General features: G+C 43.2%; 1 protein-coding gene across 2 annotated transcripts in view; it reads left to right on the top strand.

Moving 5' to 3' along the window:
* UBE3C (ubiquitin protein ligase E3C) overlaps nt 1–20,481 on the top strand; it is a 136,598-nt gene that overhangs the window by 79,581 nt on the left and 36,536 nt on the right. For both annotated transcript variants that reach the window (XM_007983619.3, XM_037991056.2), the window contains exons 14-18: nt 2,919–3,023; nt 7,017–7,104; nt 9,591–9,688; nt 11,677–11,809; nt 17,024–17,271. In XM_007983619.3, the coding sequence (XP_007981810.2) occupies nt 2,919–3,023; nt 7,017–7,104; nt 9,591–9,688; nt 11,677–11,809; nt 17,024–17,271 (672 nt within the window). The remainder of the gene's footprint in view (nt 1–2,918; nt 3,024–7,016; nt 7,105–9,590; nt 9,689–11,676; nt 11,810–17,023; nt 17,272–20,481) is intronic.

Consider the following 20,481-nt stretch of genomic DNA (forward strand, 5'->3'; position numbering starts at 1 on the left):
AGCAATATTTTGGACATATTTATACTAAAAATATATTATTTGATAAATATAAATATATTTGATATTTATTAAACCATGCCTTACCACAGTACCTTCTATCTTGATATCCTGTCCTTAACATAGCTCCCTTGGCTGGACTCAATTTTTAACTTCTCCTTTCCTCCTCCTTTCTCCCCATCTCCCTCCACCCCCTTTTTTCGATTCACCAAGAATCCACGGTAGTACTGGCATGTTATATTGGTAACATGTAGTTACTTCTTTTTTCATATTTAGGATTGGAAATATGAAAGAAGATACACTATATTGAAATTTTTAACATTTAATTTTATAATAATTTAGTAGAAGAATGTAAGTGAGAACTCGTCTCATATAATTTGATAATGTTTGTAATCTACAGAAAATATGTGTTCTCATGAACAGAGAATGAATAGAAATAGATATCTAGGAGTTAGGCAGACCTGATCTTTCCCTTGCCCGACCTGGAGCAAGTTACCCCCTCAATAAAGCTAAGTTTCCTTGGGGATGATAAATTCATAGGGACCCCAGGATTCCGTGGGATGATGCAGTTAAATATGTAAATATGTCAGAAAGCATGACCTTTGTTAACGGTTGGGGTGATTATGAAAGGGCCAGTTTCAGCATGGTAACTATTAAATCTAGATTTAAAGTATCAATTTAATTGGTCATAAAAATGGAAAGACCAGACATGATCATCTTCAAACAAAAAGATTGTACTTCTGGTACTGTTGGAAGGGTGTGTGTTGTGTGTGTACTACCTAAATTTATCCCATACAAGGATAGCACATGTAATTAGCACAGCTCAGTGAGATTTCATCTTTCCTTTTGAAGAGTAAAATGAATGACTTTCAAGAATTACTGTATTAGGTCAATGACAGTACTTTGTTTCAGCCAAACAGTTAACCAGACAGAACCAGTAATGAGGTTCTCCCCAGTCTGCCTAGGCTGCATAAGAAACCATTAATTGTAAGATGTTGTGTGTGCAGCTGAGCCCCTGAGCAACACCACCGAGTCAAGGGTCAAGGAATAACTGACTCCACTTTACCCTGATTACTTAGCTAAACATTTCCACTCGTTTAAGAAGGATGGTATTTCCATAGCGTTGTGATAGGTTTTAAAATGCCACAAGATAATCGCCACTTCTGAATTGGTAAGAAATAACTACCACTTATAAAGGTGTATCTTTGATCTTGAGTGGGTTTTTACTATGCAGTTTTATCTGCATGAGCAAATTGCTCAAATAACACTTTTTCTCTGTCCATGGGTAGGTCATTCGAGGGGTGTCCACATTGCAGTGGCCTGAGATATCAACTCAAGTACCCTTCTCTTTTTTCCTTAGGCACACAGAATGTCTGGTATCCCTGCATGCCTTGGATTTGCATTTCATAAAATAAGCATTTGTATTTCATTGTATGTAAATGCTAAATTACGGAATTTTAAAGCGAAATCTCAACGATTGTGTGATCTTTATAATGTATCTAATATATCCATTATATATTAGATATATTATAAATTTATATATTATATATACTAGATACATAGTATATATTAATTTATAATTACAAATTATATAATATATAAATTATTATAAATTAGTATATATTAGAAATCTTATTTCTAATCTATCCGGTGGGTATATTATAAATCAGATTGTCCTCATTTTGTTTTTTCTGTGATGATTTCCATTGTTTTTAATTAGAGGTAGCATACGTACAGACAGGCCTGGCCAACTTTTTCAGAAAACGCTGTCTTGAGCTCTGTAGTAGTTATATGATCAGTCCTGGTTGTAGACATTTAAAATGTTGGATTTACAATTTTGGTTTATCTTTGTTTATTACAAAATGCGTTTCTATTCGATAGAGAACTTTAGGTCTTTTTAAAGTAGTGCTATTAGATATCTTTAATCATATATTATAAAATTTACAATTATTGATCCCAAGTCAGTCATTTAGTACCTGCTAGGTTCCAAGGTGGCTAGTTGGATTCTATTTGTGAGGAACTCACTGCACAACCAGAGAGGAACTGTTCTGAAGGAATATTGTAGTTTTTTAAAGCCATGATAAAATACTAACTTGTGATGATATAACGAAGTGTGTCCAGGCCAGACTGTTTGGAAAGGTTCTCAAGGAGATCAGACTCGATTTTTCTAGAGTTATGATCACAAACCTAACTTCATTTGCTTATGTGAGGCAAATGCTGAAATTGTTTTTCTCTTTGGGAGATGTGACAGTGATGTCTGGGGTGCTGCTTTTTTCCCCTAGTGCCCTTAGTACATTGTTTCTCAGAAAACTCAGAAATGCTATTTCAGGAAAAAGTTTTACAAAATTGCACCACTTAAAGGTATCTTTCATTAGAACTCAGATGAGCTAAGACATTTCCAAATTCGTGGGGGGGGGGGGTGTTTGTTTTTAATATTTTAGGTTTGGGGGTACATGTGAAGTCTTGTTACGTAGATAAACGTGTCATCGGAGTTTGTACACATCATTAGGTCACTCAGGTATTAAGCTCGGTCCCCAGGAGTCGTCTTTTCTGCCCTCTCCCTCCTCCCACCCTCTCCCTTCAAGTTGATCCCTGTGTCTGTCCTTTCCTTCTTTGTGTTCATGAGTTCTTATCATTTAGCTGCCACCAAATTTGTGTTTCAAAGCTTAACCACCACCTCCGTTGTAACTTAAAAAATTATCGTGTACATGTATTCGTGTTTGTTGTTCTGCACGTATTGGCAGATAACTGCTTTGTGTACATTACTGTGATGGAAGCCGTTTTCTGTGAGCGGGTTTGGTGTCCGGCTCCTCTGGGTGCCTGCACCACCGCTGTGCGCTCCTCCTTAGTGAATGTATTGCTCACTGTGCGTCGTGGCTGCCGAGCTCACGTGTGTGACACGGATTTGTTCTTCTTTTCAGGTTATCACCAATCTAGTGAAAATGTTGAAGTCCAGAGACACTAGGAGAAATTTTTGTCCTCCAAACCACTGGCTGTCAGAACAAGAAGATATTAAAGCAGATAAGGTGATATTGAAAGATCTTTTTAATATTTATCATTAAAAATATACGTTCAGCTTGTGTTTTTCTGGGATAGAAGAATTAAGCCCTTTAAAATTATTTTTTTATGACTTATACGACTAGTAACAATAAACCTTATTACTAACTCTTATGCCAACTTCTTAATGGGACATATAGTAGTATCATTGACTTAAAATGATATTCTGAGTTGTCCTCAATTTTCCTTTTTAACCTGAGATTATATTAAAGCCTAGTAATTCTTTGTTGAGGTTGAAAAATACTTTGCTTTTATTAGTATTAATGTATGTCTAGTACTTAAAAGAGATGGATCTTGTGCCTAATTTTTGTGTTTTTTGTTTTGAGACGGAATCTTGCTATGTTTGCTCGTGGTGGTCTCGAACTCCCGGCCTGAAGGGATTCTCCCACCTTGGCTTCCCAGAGTGCTGGGATTACAGACATGAGCCACCACACCAATCTTTTATCCTTGATTTTCTGAAAGAACAGACACAAATTTGAATATTACTAACACCTATATCCAAAGCAGATTTAGTAGTATGATACGTTAGTAAAAAATTTAAGTGGCCAGGCATGGTGGCTCATGCCTGTAATCCCAGCACTATGGGAGGCCGAGACAGCAGATCACTTGAAGCCAGGAGTTCAAGACCAGCCTGGCCAACGTGGCGAAACCCTGTATCTCTACTGAAAATACAAAAATTAGCCGGGTGTGGTGGCGGGCACCACCCCCGGTGTGTGGTGTAATCCTAGCTACTCAGGAGGCTGAGGCAGGAGAATTGCTTGAACCTGGGAGGCGGAGGTTGCAGTAAGCTGAAGCTGTGCCATTGCACTCCATCCTGGGCCACAAAAGTGAAACTGTCTCAAAAAATATATATATATAAAAAAAAGAGGCCGATCATGGTTGCTCACTTCTGTAATCCCAGCACTTTGGGAGGCCAAGGCAGGCAGATCACCTGAGGTTGGCTAAGCTCGAGACCAGCTTAGCCAACATGGCGAAACCCCATTTCTACTAAAAACACAAAAATTAGCCAGGCGTGGTGGCAGACGCCTGTAATCCCAGCTACTCGGGAGGCTAAGGCAGGAGAATCACTTGAACCCGGGAGTCAGAGGTTGCAGTGAGCTGAGACCGCGCCATTGCACTCCAGCCTGGGTGACAAGAGTAAAATTCCGTCTCAAAAAAAGAAAGAAAAATGAAAGAAAATACAAATATTAGCCGGGCATGGTAAGTGTCCCCCTGTAGTCCCAGCTACTGGGGAGGCTGAGGTATGAGAATCCCTTGAGCCCTGGAAGCGGAGGTTGCAGTGAGCCGAGATCGTGCCACTGCACTCCAACCTGGATGACAGAGCGAGATTCTGTCTCCAAAAAAACAAAAAATGTAAGTGATGTCAACAGAGGGACATAGGGTATATTCAGTTTTGTTCCTGAGAAAAAGTCATAACTGGATAGAATCTTGGGAGTAGGAGATGGAGTGGTGGAGGGTATAAAAGAAACCATGTCGGCCAGGCACGGTGGCTCATGCCTATAATCCCAGCACTTTGGGAGGCCAAGGTGAGTGGATTGCCTGAGCTCAGGAATTTGCGACCAGCCTTGGCAACATGGTCAAACCCAGTCTCTACTAAAATACAAAAAATTAGCCGGGCATGGTGGTGTGCGCCCATAGTCCCAGCTACTTGGGACTGAGGCTGAGGCTGGAGAATCACTTGAACCTGGGATGTGGAGGTTGCAGTGAGCTGAGATCGCACCACTGCACTCCAGCCTGGGCGGCAGAGCAAGACTCCATCTCAAAAAAGAAACCGTATCACAGAAATATTAGAGGAGAGAAAGCAGGAGTGTTTTAGAAAAATTTTATAAGCGTGACTATGTCCTCATGAGATATTTGGGAGTTAAGCCTGTTGCTTCTGACTCTGCCCACTGACAAGGTATAGCAATGGTGGCAGATCCCGCGGCAGTGAACAGCTCCGGGACCCAGGCCGGGGTCACTTCACAGCAAAAGAAGCAGTCCTGGCACGGTGCTTGGTTCCAGGTCTGGGAGGACCCTACAAGATGGGTGTGGAGTGTTCTGTCATGCTGGAGAGCGAGGAAGCCATTGCAGGGTGGCTGGGGCTGGGAGACAGGGTTAGGAGCCTATCTGTAGCTGGTCATGGGCGGAAACTTGAAGCATTCATGAAAGCAGCTAACTCTTGAGTTCGCAAGGACGCTAACAAAACCCTTCATCGTCATATTTGTAGGATGCAAAGGAACCGTCTCATTATTTTGAATACTGTTTTGAAAAAAGAAGTACTCAATTTATAAACTGTACCTCAGGCAGAACAGATAATTGATGATGTGTGATCTTTTGCATAGAAGTATTCCAGCCAATACTACGTGAAAATGATTTTTGCAAAATGGAATCAGCCTGTTGCAGGCTCTGGTGAAGGAGATGACCAGGGCGGTGCCACTCCAGGTGCAGCACTTGTCTGGGGTCTGCTGGCCTGAGATGGTGTGTTGGCCTCCCAGGAGAGGAGGGTCTGGGCCCAGAACGCAAATGACTGCACCTCTTCCTTACTCCAGAAAGTTGTGCGATGGGAAGATGTCAACTGAACCCAGCAGTGTGTTTAGCGATTTAATTGATTTACATTTTGGCACAAGTCCCTTATCTCATCACCAACTGGTAGTATACAGTGCACACACCCACACTCGAAGTAGGTTTCACCTCTGCAGTGATAAGCAGAGATGGGGGCCTCTCGATGAACGAGCATCCCACGACCTAGGAAACGTTCTCGCCAGAACGTTAAATCTAAATGTGGTGGAACCTCTACATCTAACTACAAAATTACAGGAAACAGAGGGATTAGAAGTACATCTTTAACAACACCATGAGGGTGCAATTAGCAAAATCTAGATTATGAGAAATTTTACAGGATAAAAATTTCTTCATTAAAAATTGCAAGGGTGGCTGGATGCGGTGGCTCACACCTGTAATCCCAGCACTTTGGGAGGCCGAGGTGGGCAGATCGCCTGAGGTCAGTTCGAGACCACCCTGGCCAACATGGTGAAACCTCATCTCTACTAAAAATAAAAAAGTTAGCCGGGCATAGTGGCATGCGCCGATAATCCCAGCTACTTGGGAGGCTGAGGCAGGAGAATCACTTGAACCTGGGAGGCGGAGGTTGCAGTGAGCCAAGATCAGGCCACTGCACTCCAGCCTGGGCAACAGTGAATGAGACTCCATCTAAAAAGAAAAAAAATTACAAGGGCCAGCCGGGCATGATGGCTCATGCCTGTAACCCAGGCACTTTGGGATGCTGAGGCGGCTGGATTGCTTAAGCTCAGAAGTTCAAGACCAATCTGGGCAAGATAGCAAAACTCCATCTCTACAAAATATACAAAAATTAACCAGGCGTAGTGGTATACACCTGTAGTCCCAGCTACTCGGGAGGCTGAGGTGGGAGGATCACTTGAAACCAGGAGGTGGAGGTCGCGGTGAGCTGAGGTTGCACCACTGCATTCCAGCCTGGGTGACAGAGTGAGATCCTGTATCAAAAAGTAAAAAATTGCAAGGACCAAAAATAAGGGATGAGAGGAACTGACAGATGAAAAATAAGAGAAAATATACTATGTCTATTTTATTTGAATACTGCCACAACCAAATGGAAAAAAAAACTAGAAAGTGAATCTTTGATAATAATTTTTAAGGTGATCTATTTTGCTTCACAAAGCAATTATATTGTTTACTATGTTTAGATATTATGCATCATTAAACAAAACAATTAGAGATTTCTTTGGGGTGTGTTAGAAAACAGAGTTAACTGTAGAGTATGAAAGGACAGCCAGTGTGAGAGAGGACTTGAAAAGGTAGTCCGAAAGGGGACATGAAGGGATGAGGTCAGAGAGAGGGCCAGTCCATAGTAGAGAAGTGTCCAACACCAATTCTGTTCAAGTGTGATCAGGTCAAAGTGTGTGCTGGAGCACAGGGGAGTTCTGAACCAGGATTGCCCCCGACAGGTCACACAGCTCTATGTGCCAGCATCCAGACATGTGTGGAGGTTCCGGCGGATGGGGAGGATAGGCCCGCTGCAGTCCACCCTGGACGGTGAGTTCTCTAGGACACAGGGTTACTGAGGTATGAATTACACGCTGTCACATTCACTCCTTTAATTTACAGAGCGGTAAACTCATACAGCATGTCACCCCCACCAGGAGCGACCATGTAGAAAAGTCATCACCCCCAAAATTGCCTCTGGCTCCACTGCGGCCACCTCTTCAGCAGCCACCCATTTCTGTTTCGTCCTGTCACTTTGCCTTTTGCAAAAGGCCTCCGAGGGGAACCATGCTGTGTAGTCTGCTGCTGGCTCCTTTGGTCAGCACAGTGCATTTGAGGGTGCTGTGGGGGTTGGCTGCTCCCTCTGTTGCTCGGCTGTATTCCAGTGTGGGGATGCACCACCGTTTGTGAAGCCATTAATTCGTTGAAAGACAATTTGGTTTTTTTTTTTTTTTCCAGTCTCTGGGAATGTGAGTACAGTTGCTATAAACATCTATGTACAGGTTTTTCTGTGAACATACATTTTGTTTGACATGGAGTAAGTTTCACTGGGAGTAAGAATCCTGAGACATTTGGCCAGTTGATGTTTAACTTGATGAGAAGCTGCAGAACTGTTCTCCAGGGTGGCTGCACTGCTTTGCGTTCAGACCAGCAATTAATGAGAGCCCCTGTTGCTCCCAGTCCTCACTGGCAATTATAGTTGTCATTTTAAAAAGAATTTTATGGGCTGGGCGCGGTGGCTCACTCCTGTAATCCCCGTCACTTTAGGAGTTTGAGGTGGGCGGATCGCGAGGTCAGGAGTTCAAGACCAGCCTGACGAGCATAGTAAAACCCCATCTCTACTAAAAATACAAAAAAGTAGCTGGGCGAGTGGCGGACACCTGTAATCTCAGCTACATGGGAGGCTGAGGCAGGAGAATCGCTTGAACCCAGGAGGCAGAGGTTGCAGTGAGCCAAGATCACGCCACTGCACTCCAGCCTGGATGACAATACAAGACTATATATAAAAAAAAAAATTATCCATTATAAAAGGTGGGAAATGATATCATATTGTGGTTTTAATTTGTATCTACCAGCCAACTAATGATAGTCAGCATCTTTTTCATGAATTTGGTTTTTTCTTTTGGTTTTTTTTTTTTTTTTTTTTTTTGGAGACAGTCTCACCGTGTTGCTCAGGCTGGAGCGCAGTGGTGCAATCACAGCTCACTGCAGCCTTGACTTCCTGGGCTTCGGCGATCTTCCTGCCTTAGCCTCCACAGTAGTTGTGACCACAGGCATGTGCCACCACACCTGGCCAATTTTTTTTTTTTTTTTGTAGAGTTGGAATCTGCGTATGTTGCCCAGGCTGACCTTTAACTCCTGGGCTCAAAGGATCTTCCCACCTTGGCCTCCCAAAGTACTATGATTACAGGTGTGAGCCGCTGCACACTGCCTATGAACATGTTTTTTAGTTATTGAATTTTGAGAGTGACAAAGCTATTCTGGATATAGTTTATCAGATATGTATTTGCAAATATTTTGTCCCAGTCTGTGGCTTGTCTTTTTCTTAGCAGTGTCTTTCAAGGAAGAGAAGTTTTAAATCTGATAGAATCCCATTTACCTTTTTTTCTTTAATGAAATTGTGCTTTTGATATGATGTCTAAGATACCTTCACGTAACACTTTACTTTTTTCTTTCCTTTTTTTTTTTTTTTTTTTTTGAGACAGGGTCTCACTGTGTCACCAGGCTGGAGTGCGGTGGTGCAATCGCAGCTCACTGCAGCCTTGAACTCCGCAGTCTCAGGCAGTCCTCCCACCTCAGCCTCCTGCATTGCTGGGACTAGAGGCGTGTGCCACCATGCCCAGCTAATTTTTAAAAAAATTTTTTTGTAGAGGCAAGGTTTCTCTGTGTTGCTCAGTTTCTCAAACTCCTGAGCTCAAGGGGTGCTCTCGCCTCAGCCTAGGATTACAGGCATAATTTGCCATCCCCAGCTCCTTGAAATGAGTTTTAAGAGGCCAAGTTATGATTTATTGTTGGAAAGGAATGGGATACGTGTTTATTCATGAAATACTGCCTGGGGCCCACTGTGTGTACAACCTTCTCCCAGGCACCATCTCATGCACACACACCTGGTCTGGGAGGATCGTTGTTGCCATAGTAGGAGGAAGAGGACATGAAGGTGGTCGGGGGTGGCCGGGGCACCTGCCACTGCTGAATCTGGCTGCGTTCGGGTCTCACTGCGAGTGCTCAGGCTAGCTGTGCACTTGAGACATGCTAGACAGCTGGAGCAGAAGTGCAGTTCTTGATTAGGACGTCTTTAGTATTCGACCAAGGTGTGTATTTGGGGATGTGTATTTGGGGAGCTACTGAAGACTTCTGTGCTGATCCTGCACTGTGCGTGGCTTATGGGTCTCCCTGAGCCGGGGTGTGTTCATGGAACTGGATTTAGATAAATGAGTTAATCAGGATGATTTCATGAGCCTTCACCTTAATAATTGTCAGTGGGAATGCAACAGAAAGTGCAAGTGAACTAATTAAGGTTTTAAAATGTGTTGTAGTGGGTTTGGAGTCCCCGCCGCTGTCTGTGTCTGAGGAAAGACAGCTTGCCGTCTTGACAGAGTTGCCTTTTGTGGTTCCATTTGAGGAACGAGTAAAGGTATGCAATTTGGTTTATTTATTGTCACTACGTATCATATTAGTGTTAAGAAATTAACACACCCACCAAAGAAATCTCTAAAGGTGCCTAGTGCCTAGCTGATTACATAACATACTTTTCTCATTAGGTTGAAATAGGTAAGAATGATTTATAAAACCCAACTAGATACCTCTTTTTACAAACTGAAAGTATTTTCTTAGTTACAACTGGTGGAAAGCCCTTTTACACTATAGATTTCTTATAACAAGGGTCTAACGTCATTTTTCTCTATTAAATTTTGCATTGTTTGGCCAGGTACAGTGGCTCATGCCTGTAATCCCAGCACTTTGGGAGGCCGAGGCAGGCAGATCGAGCCCGTGGGTTTAAGACCAGCCGGGGCAACATAGCAAAACCCTGTCTCTACAAAGAATACAAAAGTTAGTTGGGCATGGTGGCATGCAGCTGTAGTCCCACCTACTCGGGATGCTGAGGTAGGAGAATCATTTGAGCCTGGGAGGCAGAGGTTGCAGTGAGCCAAGATGGCGCCACTTACACTCCAGCCTGGGCAACAAAGCAAGATCCTATCTCAAAGTGGGGAAAATATTTTGCATTGTTTTTGAAAATGCCAATTTTTTGTGAAGATACGCTTCTGTACATTCATGTTTAAGTTATTTATCAGAAACGCTGTTTTATTTTTATTTTTCTGAGACGGGATCTCACTCTGTCACCTGGGCTAGAAAGCAGTGCTGTGATCATAGCTCACTGCAGCATCAAACTCCTGGGCGCAAGCCACCATCTCACCCAAAGTGCTGGGATTACAGGCATCACCCACTGCAACTTTTTTTTTTTTTTTTTTTTTGAGATGGAGTCTCCTCTGTTGCCAGGCTGGAGTGCAGTGGTATGATCTTGGCTCACGACCTCTGCGTCCCAGGTTCAAGCGGTTCTCCTGCCTCAGCCTCCCAAGTAGCTAGGACTACAGGCACGTGTCACCACGCCTGGCTAATTTTTTGTATTTTTAGTAGAAACGGGGTTTCACCGTGTTAGCCAGGATGCTCTCGATCTCCTGACCTTGTGATCTGCCCACCTCGGCCTCCCAAAGTGCTGGGATTACAGGCGTGAGCCACCACGCCTGCCACTTTACTTTTTATAAAAAAAGAAATGGACAAATACCTTAATTCCTTGTCTGGTGTCTTGGATGTACAAAATTTTGTTTATATATGTTTCCACATTTTAAAATGTTTTGTTTTTATTTGTCAATTATTTTTACCAAATTTCTGAAGATTAGCTGGTTCCGTTCTCCAGTAATGGCTTCAAGAGTGTATTTTTTAGGCCTGTACACTCTGTTTATATGGTGAACAAAAGAGTTTCTTTTGAAGCTATTCATGTCCCTTCACGAAACCCTCCCTGCACGTGCGTACACACTCACACACACTCTCTCTCTCTCTCTCTGTCTCTTTTACTCACGTAATTCCTGAGCTCCCTCTACTGGATTTTTAACATCAAAAAGATTATTTGAATTTTGTCATAGAGATATTTCTACTAGTGTTAGTATACAGCTTTTACAAAGCTGTTCTACGTAAGTTTTTATAAAGGATTTATAAATGAAAATATTCTATAGCATGGGGTTTTAATTTTAATTTTAATTTATTTTATTTTTGAGAGTCTCACTCTGTCACCCAGGCCTTAGTGCAGCAGTGCAGTCTCAGCTCACTGCAACCTCTGCCTCCCGGGTTCACGAGATTCTCGTGCCTCAGCCTCCCAAGTAGCTGGGATTACAGGCATGAACCACAGTGCCTGGCTGGATTTTTAAAGTTTATTTTTAACTGGGCAAATATACATTATATATTATCTATATATTTATTGATAAAAATCACTATTTGATACCTTGACTATTAGCATTTATTTCAGAATTTATGAAGATACAAAGATAAGATTTAGCAATTTATTCTTTGGTAACTTGTAACAGGTCTTTTGTTCCTAATAACCTTACAGCTTTCCTTGTTTGTTAGATCTTTCAGAGGTTGATTTATGCAGATAAGCAAGAAGTTCAAGGAGATGGTCCATTTCTGGATGGAATTAATGTCACAATAAGAAGAAATTACATTTATGAAGATGCTTATGACAAACTTTCTCCAGAAAATGGTATATATAATTCTCTAGATGTATTATTTGGCAGGTGGAGGCTAGGGAATTGCTTTAGAAAATGGTGATGGTTTAAAAATTAGTGTCCATCATCTTGTTCCATAATGACTTAAAAACGGAAATGTGCGGCTGGGCATGGCGGCTCACAGTTATAGTCCCGGCACTTTGGGAGGCTGAGGCGAGAGGATTGCTTGAGCTCAGGAGTTAGAGGCCAGCCTGGGCAACGTACTGAGACGCTGCCTTGACAAAAAAAAAAAAGTGAGCTTATCTGGGTATGTTATTGTGCTCCTGTTGTCTGCGCTCTGCAAAAGGCTGAGGCGGGAGGATGGCTTGAGCCTGGGAGGTCAAGGCTGCAGTCGAACCCTGATTGTGCTACTGCTCCGGCCTTGGCAATAGAGCCAGACCCAGTCTCCAAAAAAAAGTATAGCAAGTCAGATTTGGGAGACATGTTATTAAGTAATATTTCTAAAATTGACAGTTACTACAAAAGAAGCCTTTAAAAAATGTTAATTATTTTTAAAGGGCAAGAAAGTAACCGGTTCCCCACCTCCCAATGTCTGCCCCAAAAACTTAGTTTGCAAGCTGTCATTCTAAAAATCTCGATGGCAGCCATTTACATTCTGTGTTTTGTATAAATATTTATATAAAATCACAAATTGTAAGCCAAATTAAATATACTAAAATAAATGCCATAGCAATCCAAGTTTCTTTATAAAAAGATAAGTGCTTCAATGACACTGCCATTAGTAAAGGAGGATTATATTGTAACAGCCATTTGGATAGCATCTGGAGCTCACTGGCACATTTTGTCTTATGTTAATATTTGATACTTAGTCTTCAAAGTTTGTGTGCTATTAACCTTTAATATATTAGCAGTTTTAACTTCGAAATATTGTGATTATGATAATACATTAATTCAATGTTGGTCAATGCCAAAGGGATTAAAATGAAAGCTTAGGCTGGATCTAAAATTAAACATGAAATCATCTTACCCAATTTTTGGAAGGTGATAGGTTGTCCGATGTGAAATCACAATTGCCTTTTCTTCTAGGGAACAACTTAATTTTCTTCTAAGGAAATGAAACCTGATTTCTAGTAATTTTTATTGCTTACATAAAGAGCTAATTTTGTCATAATATTGGAACAGTGGAGGAAAGCTAACATCAGTTGTTTCCTTACTCTATTTCAAGCTTTTATTTTTTCACACAGTTTACTGTTGCCATTGAATCTTTGCCATGGCCCTCTGATGCCGAGTGTCATCAGCTAAGACCGAGTGAACTCAGGTCTGCATACAGGCTGTGGCCTCTCCACAGGGCCAGGTTTCCCTTGCCTATCTGATTGTGTTTTCAGAATATTTGGTGTAAATGAGAGACTCCTAATCTAATTGTCTAATTGAGAGATGTTTTGTGGTCCCACAGTACCTTATAAATCAATTCTTAATAGTTCTTGTGTTGTATTTTTATTAGCAGATTTCATGTTCATCTCTCCCACTTGACCCTGAAGGTTTTTACACCTTGGGATGGAATTGTTTATTTGGTGTACACAGCTGGTGCTCAGTAGATGCTTGTTCAATTTGTGGTTGAATCCCAGGGGGAAAAAAGTAGATGTGACAAAATAATGAGTTTGCCAATGATCGTGTAGTGTTTAGAGAAGAGTGAGCTGTTTAACGTCGAAGGGCCTTACAAGAGGCAGTTCTGGAGCGGCACCTGTAGGGGAGGAGCTGAGTTTGTGAGTGAAGGACGCTCCGAGGGCGCAGGTGCTGTGGTGCGGGGTGCTTGCAAGTAGGGGGCTGTAAGCTCTTCAGCCAGAGTAGAACGTGTTTCTTATTTACCAGCAATTTAAAATTAACTTTAAAACTACTCCATGTAGATGATTCTTTGATGTTACTGTCCAGTTATAACAAACCTCAAATTTCCTAATGAATCCTTAAGCTTTAAAAAGTATTTAAAAACTGATCACACCCCACCTCCCTAAATGCATGCTAATAATTGCATTGAAGTTAAAAGATTTGGAAGAATTTTCTCATGATGTTTATACTGTAATGCTGAAAATCTTTGTAAATATTGTCAAGTACTATAAGAATGATTAAGCCATGTGTTAAAATGTGGTGTTTTGCTAGGCAAATTAGTAAAGTCAGATATCTCAGAATCATTAATTTACTTGTGAGAGAATGGTTTGAGGTGCGTTTTTGACTAATAATTTACATATAATCAACTAATGTGATTATTCCACATACCATCTAGTCGTTGAAGCAAACCCATGCTGTACGATGCTGGTCTGCCTCATCTCGGAGCAGTTCTCTGAAGTGTGCATGTTCGCCCCCGTTACCCATAAGCTGACTGAGTGAAATGCAAAGAGGCTGATGGCTGCTCCTGCAGTTGGTGCTCAGAGAGCAGAGAGGGGCTGGGGTCTCACAGGGATGCCCACGCACTCCCTGCCTGCACTGCACCACCTTGTTACAGTGTGGAATATTGGGAGAAACCGTCACATTCCCTCATGGGATTGCTGTAAGAATTATAAAGTGGGTAACACAGTTCCCTTGGGGCCTGGAGCTCACACTGTCATTGACTCTTGGGTGAGAATGAGGCAAAGCTGGCTCCGCGCTCTGCTGTCATCAGTTCTGGAGAGCCTCACTTGTCTGCTTTTGTTGGTTGGTTACTTTTATTTCATTTAATGGGCGGAATTACCATTTCTTCCTGAAGCAGAGGAAATTTCTTCCAGAAGCAGGAAAGCAAGCTGGAGCCAAATGGCTTAGATGTGTTTACCTGATTCCCAAGGGTGACATGGACACTGAGCCAGAGGTTGGGTGGCACAGCCAGGCAGCACTGCATCCTTGCTGTTGTGCAGAGTGGCCCCATCTTGTCCAGTCAGTCAGTGACCATTCTCAGTGAATGGGAACTTGGTATGTGGTGGCTGTAAGCCTCAGTCAGTCCAGTAAATTGTATTTGCCCTACTTGACACATATCATAGACTATTTACACTCCAGGTACTGAAACTTCAAAATCACTGACGTGTACATAGCAATGTTGAGATAAACAGGGTTTTGAGGAGATTGCCTGGAGGCTGTATCAAGCATTCTGCTAAACCCCTTTTCCAGGATGCTTCTAAGGTTATGTGTCCCTTGAGATGCTCCAGGGCAGATATGTGTGGGCGACTGTGCACCAAAGCCGACGGAGGGCGGCAGCGCGTGGGGTCTGTGAAAGTGTCGAATGTACGCTGTGTGCGGGTGCTTTCCCACTTCCCCTGACTTCATGTAGCAGCTTCTCCCCAACTCTCGCCTCTCCTTCACCCTATCTTTTCTGCAAAGCACCTGTAGAACTTTCTCATGAAAAGATAAAGGACATTTCACTTACTTTCCCAAAGCTGTTCTCTGATTCAGCCTGTTTATCAGATCACATCTTAACTTGGTCCACCTTGTGGTTTTTTTTGGTTTTGGGTTTTTGTTTGTTTTTTGAAACGGAACTTCTCTCTTGTTGCCCAGGCTGCAATGCAGTGGTACAATCTTGACTCACTGTAACCTCCGCCTCCTGGGTTCAAGCGATTCTCCTGCCTCAGCCTCCTGAGTAGCTAGGATTACAGGTGTGCACCACCATGCCTGGCTAATTTTTTTTTTGTATTTGGTAGAGACGGGGTTTCACCATGTTAGGCCGGTCTCAAACTCCTGACCTCAGGTGACCCACCTGCCTTGGCCTCCCAAAGTGCCGGGGTTACAGGCTCATGCCACTGCACCTGGCCTGTTTTTGGGGTTTTTCAATTTTTATTTTAGAGATGGGGGTCTCGCTTTCACCCAGGCTGGAGTGCAGTGGTGCAGTCATAGCTCACTGCAGCCTCAAACTCCTGGGCTCAAGTGATCCTCTTGAGTAGCTGGGATTACAGGCACACACCACTATGCCCAGCTTTTCTTAATATTTTGTGGAGAAAGGGTCTTGCTGGTGTTGTCCAGGCTGGTCTTGGGCTCCTGGCCTTAGGCAGTCCTGCCTTGGCTTCCCAAAGTGCTGGGATTACAGAAGTGAACCTCTGTGCCCAGGCAAAGACAATGTTTTAATTTACTTTTTTTTTTTTTTTTTGGAGACTGTCACGCAGGCTGGGGTGCAGTGACACGATATTGGCTTACTGCAACCTCTGCCTCCCGGGTTCAAGCGATTCTCCGGCCTCAGCCACCCAAGTAGCTGGGATTACAGACCTGTGCCACCATGCCCAGCTAGTTTTTGTACTTTTAGTAGAGATGGGGTTTCACCTTGTTGGCCAGGCTGGTCTCGAACTGCTGACCTCAAAGCGATCCACCCACCTCAGCCTCCCAAAGTGCTGGGATTACAGACATGAGCCACTGCACCTGGCCTTAATTTACTCTTTGTGGCAAATTATATAACCAGTAGTTTTCCCCCCTTTTCAGCCAAATACAGCTATTAAAAGATCGTATAGATCAGGGTTGTCCAATCCTTTGGCTTCCCTGAGCCACATTGGAAGAGGAATAATTGTCTTGGGCCACACGTAAAATACACTAACGATAGCTGATAAGCTTTAAAAAAAAAAAAAAAATCACAGGTCATGCGCGGTGGCTCATGCCTATAATCCCAGCACTTTGGGAAGCTGAGGCGGGCACATCACAAGGTCAGGAGTTCGAGACCAGCCTGGCCAATATGGTGAAACCCCATCTCTACTAAAAATAGAAAAATTAGCCAGGCGTGGCGGCGCACACCTATAGTCCCAGCTACTTGGGGTGGCTGAAGCAGAAGAATCACTTGAACCCTGGAGGCAGAGGTTGCAGTGAGCTGAGATGGCACCACTGCACTCTAGCCTGAATGACAGAAGGAGACCCCGTCTCAAAAAAGAAAAAAGGAAAAAAAAAAAATAATAATGTTTTAAGAATTTAGGAATTTGTGTTGGGCCGCATTCAAAGCCATCCTGGGCCACATCGACCTGTGGGCTGCAGGTTGAGGACAAGCTTGCTGTAGACTCTGGAGGACCAACTCCCTGAGAGTTCGTGGAGGCAGAGGTTGCAGTGAGCCGAGATCATGCCACTGCACTCCAGCCTGGGTGACAGAGCAAGACTCTGTCTCAAAAAATAATGATAATATCATTGCTGTTTTGAGTCCTATGTTAAAATGTCTGTAAGATCCTCGCACCCCTTCCCCAAGCCTGCCTGTAAGGCCAGTTGATGTTATTGCTTTCTTGTAACATCTTTCCTCCTCACCCTCCCATTTTTTTGAACAGAGCCTGATTTGAAAAAGCGGATCCGTGTGCACTTGCTCAATGCCCATGGCCTGGATGAAGCTGGCATTGATGGTGGTGGTATTTTCAGAGAGTTTTTAAATGAACTACTGAAGTCAGGATTTAACCCCAACCAGGGGTTCTTTAAGACTACTAATGAAGGGCTTCTGTACCCCAACCCGGCTGCTCAGATGCTTGTGGGAGATTCTTTTGCCAGACATTACTACTTCCTAGGCAGAATGCTTGGAAAGGTAAAGTAACCTTCATATAAAAATAGACCTCGGACCAAAAGATGTTGACATTTTATGTTTATGTGTGGTTGTTATCCAAGTTTATCATAAAATACTGTGTGTTTTAAATTTGGATGCTAAATGTTGCAAAAGCACTGCACGAAACAAATTTGTATGGTTGTGTAAGTAGGTGCTATGGTTTGAATGTCCCCTCCAAACTCATGTTGAAACTTGATCCCCAGTGTGCCAGTATTGAGAGGTGGAATCTTTTAAGAGGTGATGAGATCATGCGAGCTCGGCCTTCATGAATGAATGAGTGGTTTATTGTGGGAGGGGTCCTGGTGACTTTACAGGAGGGAGCCCCTAGCCTTGTGATGCCCTGTGCTGCCTCTGGACTCTGCAGAGTCCCCACCACTGAGAAGGCCTCACCAGGGGCTGCCCCTGGACCCTGGGCTCCTGGCCTTCCAGCTATAAGAAATGGATTTCAGTTTTTATTAATTACTCGTTTCAGGTCTTCCACTATAAGCAGTCAAAACGGACTAAGACAGTAAGTTACTGCCTAGTGACTATTAGTTTACTCGGACTGCTGCAACAAATCACCACATGCTTTTGGGGGTGAGGAGGGGGGCTTAGAAAACCTGAAATGTATTATTTGACAGTTCTAGAGGCCAGAAGTCCAAACTCAGGGTGTCAGCAGCAGCATAGATTCCTTTTTAGAGGCTCTAGAATAATCCGTTCTTCTGGTCTTGCCAATAGCCCTTGACGTTTTCTGGCTTGTAGATTCATCATTTTGATCTCTGCCTCTGCTCTAATGTGGACTTCTCCCTGAGTGTCTGTGTCAACATTGCCTTCTATTTTTTAAAATAAAGACACCTGTCATTGTAGTTGGGTCCTGCCCTGATCCAGTGTGACTTCATCTTAATTTGATTATCTGCAAATACCTCATTTCCATAGAAGGTTATATTCACAGATTAGGATTTGAATTTGTCTTTTGGGGGGACACAGCTCTACCTGCTAGAGTGACATTTATCAAGTTGAGTATTCAGGAATTATTATTAGCTAGTTTGTTTGTTTGAGACGGAGTCTCTCCTCGCTCTGTTGCCCAGGCTGGAGTGCTGTGGCGTCATCTCTGCTCACTGCAAACTCCACCTCCCAGGTTCAAGGGATTGTCCTACACCAGCCTCCTGAACTGCAGGTGTGCACCGCCACGCCCAGCTAATTTTTGTATTTTTAGTAGAGAGAGGGGTTTCCACCATGTTGTACAGGATGGTCTTGAACTCCTGACCTCAAGTGTCCACCTGCCTCAGCCTCCCAAAGTGCTGGGATTACAAGTGTGAGCCACTGCACCTGGCCTGTTACTAACATTCTTAAATAAACTAGAAATTAAGACTGGGCGCGGTGGCTCATGCCTGTAATCCCAGCACTTTGGGAGGCCGAGGCGGGCGGATCACGAGGTCAGGAGATCGAGACCATCCTGGCTAACATGGTGAAACCTCGTCTCTACTAAAACTATAAAAAATGAGCCGGGCGTGGTGGTGGGCGCCTATAGTCCCAGCCACCCGGGAGGCGGAGGCAGGAGAATGGCGTGAACCCGGGAGGCAGAGCTTGCAGTGAGCCAAGATTGCACCACTGCACTCCAGCCTGGGTGACAGAGCGAAACTCTGTCTCAAAAAATAAAAATAAAAATAAATAAATAAATTAGAAATTAATGTGGCTGGCCGGGCGCGGTGGCTCAAGCCTATAATCCTAGCACTTTGGGAAGCCGAGACGGGCGGATCACGAGGTCAGGAGATCGAGACCACCCTGGCTAACACGGTGAAACCCCGTCTCTACTAAAAAATACAAAAAACTAGCCGGGCGAGGTGGTGGGCACCTGTAGTCCCAGCTACTCGGGAGGCTGAGGCAGGAGAATGGCGTGAACCCAGGAGGCGGAGCTTGCAGTGAGCTGAGATCCGGCCACTGCACTCCAGCCTGGGCGACAGAGCGAGACTCCGTCTCAAAAAAAAAAAAAAGAAAAAAAGAAATTAATGTGGCTATTGTGATTAATTTCTGTAAGAATTAATCAGAGCTATACTCATTTTCAACTTTGTAATAAAATTTCTTTATCTCATTGGTAGTTCTGTTCTCCAAGAAGCATAGTGCATGGAGTGCCTGTTTTGAGAAGTAGCTTAATTGGAAATCAGTGCCTGCAAAACAGATGGTACTTTTATGACTTCTTTTACATAACAGTTTTATTAAAATATAACTCACATCATGGAAAATTGAACCTTTTAAAGTGTACAGTTCAGTTGTTTTTAATGTATTCACTGTGCTGTGTGACCATCACCAATATCTAACTTGGAAGCAGTGTCATCATCCCAGAAAGGAAACCCTCCGTAGTCCCTCCCTATCCTGCCCTTCCTCCCCCAGCCCTGGCCAACCACTCACCTACTTTCAGTCTCTATGGATTTTTTTTTTTTCCTGGACATTTCATATAAGTGGAATCATTTGTTTTATCGACTATAAATTTGTGACCTTTTGTTATTGGCTTCTTTGATTTAGCATGTTTTCAGGTTTCATTAATGTCCTAATAGGTCAGAGCTTCACTCCTTTTAAGTGCTGAATCTTATTTCATTGTATGGATATACCACACTTTGGAGTTTGTTTTGTTCATTTTGAAACAGACTGCCACCTAGGCAGTGCTGCAAACACGGCTCAGTCCTGTGCTTAAGCAATCCTCCTGCTTTCAGCCTGCCAACTGTGACAACAGTTGCTTGCTACCACACCTAATTGTTTCATTTTATTGTAGAGGCAGGCTCTCGCCATGTTGCCCAGGCTGGTCTTGAACTCCTGGTGTCAAGCAGTCCTCCTGCCTCAATCTCTCAAAAGCCTAGGATTACAGGTGTGAGCCACCACACCCAGTCACCACATTTTGTTTACTTACTCATCCCAGCCTGGAGTGCAGTGGTACATTTGCATTGTTTCCACCTTTTGGCTATTATGAATAATGCTGCTACAAACATTTGTATACAGGCTGTTATTTGGACATAGGTTTTTCATTTTTCTTGGGCGTATACCTAGACATGAAAGTGTTAGGTCATACAGTACTCCACGTCAAAGTGTCTGCAACCTTTTACAATCCCAGCAGCAATTTGTGAAGGTTTCAGTGTCTCTACATCCTTGTCAGCACTTACTTAGTGTTGTCTTTTTCATTACAGTCATTCCAGTGGGTGGGAATTGGTGTCTCGTTGT

Source organism: Chlorocebus sabaeus, chromosome 21 (assembly GCF_047675955.1).
Source record: "Chlorocebus sabaeus isolate Y175 chromosome 21, mChlSab1.0.hap1, whole genome shotgun sequence".
Lineage (NCBI taxonomy): Eukaryota > Metazoa > Chordata > Mammalia > Primates > Cercopithecidae > Chlorocebus > Chlorocebus sabaeus.